Genomic DNA, 2481 nt, shown 5'->3' on the forward strand with positions numbered 1-2481 from the left:
AGCAGCTGTCAGAAGGGAGGGGGCTGCGGGGAGCAGGGGGGGAGGGGAGGGAGAGGCTGCTGCTATCCGGCTGGAGGGTCAGCCTGGAGCTGCTGCGCTGATGTCTTATCTCAAGCATGCTCCTGTCCCGCAAGTTTAAAAATCCCCGGAAAATAGCAGGGCTCAAGTTCTGCGTCCCCTCCCCCCCTCCCAGCGCTCCCGCGGAGCAGGAAAGGGAACAGGTGCCCTCCTGTCTGGTCCCGGGGGCTTCAACAGTCACGGGGAACCCTGCAAACCACCTCCCCCCTCGGATGGGAACCCCCCTCAATAACGAGAATAAGTCGGTTTCAGGAACGTTTATTGTTAAAATACTCAAAACTGCAGCAGCATAATCCTTTAGAAAGCGGAGCATCGCCCGCCGCCTGGAAACAGCGGTGCAGGGCTGCTCAGTCCGTCAGAGCTCCTGTAACTGTCCGAGTCCAGGCCTCGCCCGCCTGGCCTTTCCCCTCCTTCCTGTCGAGCGCGCAGCCTGCTGAGTCACGCCTGCCCGGCCGGTCCGTCCTTCCCGGCCCCGTGGCCAACGGCCCGCCTCCGGCCTTCCCTGGCAAGCAGCCGCTCCCCACACTCGCAGAGTCCCCGGCTGGGGGCCAGCCCGCCCCTGCCGCCGCCGGGCCTCTCCTGCAGGGGGCCGCCCCTCCTCGCCGCTCTCCACGCAGCACTCCGGTCCCGCGCCCTCCGAGGGCGCATCCACAGAGCCAGCCGCGCGCTAGGCGCCCCGGGGCGTCACCACGTCGATCAGACCAAGGCCCCCTCCGGGCTGTCACTCGGGCAGGGTGATACTGGGCACCCAGTCGTTGACGCTGCGGCTCTCCTCGCAGAACACGCTGAGCTTCTCCAAGGCGGGGTCCTTCCACGCGTCCTCATTGGGGTTCTGCGGGGAGAGCGCAGAGGTCAGCCTGGCTGGCCGCTGGCCGCTGGTCGCGGCGGGGCGACGCCAGGGCGACGCCGGGGCGACGGCGACACTCACCGAAATGAGGATGCAGTGCAGGTCTCCAGGCGCGGCCGCCTCGTCGCCGGCGCCCACGATCGCCGCCAGCCGCTGCACGTCGCCCACGCGCACGATGTCTATGTCGTTCTCGCAACAGAACGCCTGGATCAGCGTGAAGTGGATCTGCAGCGCGATGTCGCCCTCGTCCTCCGCGTCGGCGGCCAGCACGCAGAAGGTCACGTTGTCGGGGTCCCTGCGCAGGCGGGAGCCGGGTGGTGAGGGCAGGGCGGCGAGTCCGGGTGCGGGCACCCCCGCCGCCGTCTCCCGGGTCTCCCCGCCGCCGCCGCCGCCCCCGACCGCCCCACCCGGGGCCGCGTCCACACTCACACATTCAGGACTTTGGCGGACTCATAGACGCCGGCGGTGAGGCAGCCCTGGCGCTGCGCCGACAGCAGCAGCTCGTGCAGCGCCTTCCCGGCGCCCTGCATCCTGCGGACGGAGCCAGCGCGGTGAGCGGGACCGGCCAGAAGGCGCGGCGGGACCCCCAGCCCCGAGCGCACACCCCCGGCGCCCCGGCCCGGCGCCCCGGCCCCGGAGACGCACCTCCGGAGCCCAGCTCCCACCCAGCGGCTCCCCATCCCGGCAGGCCCCGAAGGTGGCCGCCTGTTCCGCGGCAGCAGGACGGGGACAGGCTCCCCGCGCCCGGAGACGTCCGGCGCCCGGCGCCAACCCACCTGGCGGTGCTTTCGGGAACCGTGTCTTGGCCGCGGATTTCCTCCAGAGTCATGGTTCGGTCGCGGAGCAGCTACTTATCCACGAGAGGAGCGAGCGGCGCAGACGCGGCGGAGACGCGGAGCCCAGCAGCCTGGCGAGCCCACGGCCGGCGAGTGCGCCCCGGCGCGCCGCGCCCCCTTATATAGGCCCGGCCGCCGCGCCGCCAGCTGGCGCGAGGCTGCGCGCCCATTGGCCGGCGCCCGCTTTCTGATGCAAATGAGGCGGCCGCCGCGGCTCGTGCCAGAAGGCCACGTGGGGAGGGGTGCGGGGGATGACAATGCCTCAAATCTGCCGCTTTTGTCGGGGTGTTACCAGGCAGACTGGAGCCTGCAGATTTCACTCGCCTTTTTGTTTTTTTTTTAAGTCCTTAAAAGGAAAAAGTTAAAAAAAAAAAAAAAACAAACCCTTGCTTGCTAATAGACGCTGCCGTTTATGAAATGCCCCTTTGGGGAAACTGAAGATGTTTTTCTTTGGGCATTTATTTTTGTTGCTACCTTTCTATTTTCTTCTTTACTTTTAATTGGAAGTCGTAAGACTGTTGCTTCTGAACCGGAACTCAAAGGACAAACACCCAGCGCGGGCTTTAAGCTTGCAAAAGGCCGGGCGCCACGGCCCCTTCCAGCGACGGCACGAGCCGCGGCGCGGAGGCCTCCCCGCACGCTCCGCGCCCGACCCCGCCGCGCCGGAGGGTCCGAGCCCACCTCCCCGCCCGGAGCCGAGCGCCGCGGGGCGCTGGGACG

General features: G+C 67.9%; 1 protein-coding gene across 1 annotated transcript; it reads right to left on the reverse strand.

Annotated features, from left to right (window-relative positions):
- Positions 1-320: 320 nt before the first annotated feature.
- On the reverse strand, positions 321-1856 carry GADD45G (growth arrest and DNA damage inducible gamma). Its single transcript, XM_080820289.1, has 4 exons — positions 1702-1856; positions 1355-1456; positions 1007-1220; positions 321-910 (listed from the first exon to the last, which is right to left on the reverse strand). The coding sequence occupies exons 1-4, from the start codon at positions 1752-1754 to the stop codon at positions 800-802; spliced, it is 480 nt and encodes a 159-aa protein (XP_080676415.1). The 5' UTR covers positions 1755-1856; the 3' UTR covers positions 321-799.
- Between the last annotated feature and the right edge of the window lie 625 nt (positions 1857-2481).

The sequence above is a fragment of the Martes martes genome (genome assembly GCF_963455335.1).
Source record: "Martes martes genome assembly, chromosome: 12".
In the NCBI taxonomy this organism is placed as follows: Eukaryota; Metazoa; Chordata; class Mammalia; order Carnivora; family Mustelidae; genus Martes; species Martes martes.

What these genes read in the sequence shown, in the direction of transcription:
- GADD45G (XM_080820289.1), bottom strand. Translation starts at nt 1,754, where the DNA reads ATGACTCTGGAGGAAATCCGCGGCCAAGACACGGTTCCCGAAAGCACC. An exon ending in GTTCCCGAAAGCACCGCCAG is followed by an intron (nt 1,457 to 1,701) that starts GTGGGTTGGCGC and finishes CTCCGTCCGCAG; the next exon opens with GATGCAGGGCGCCGGGAAGG. An exon ending in TGCACTGCATCCTCATTTCG is followed by an intron (nt 911 to 1,006) that starts GTGAGTGTCGCC and finishes CTCTCCCCGCAG; the next exon opens with AACCCCAATGAGGACGCGTG.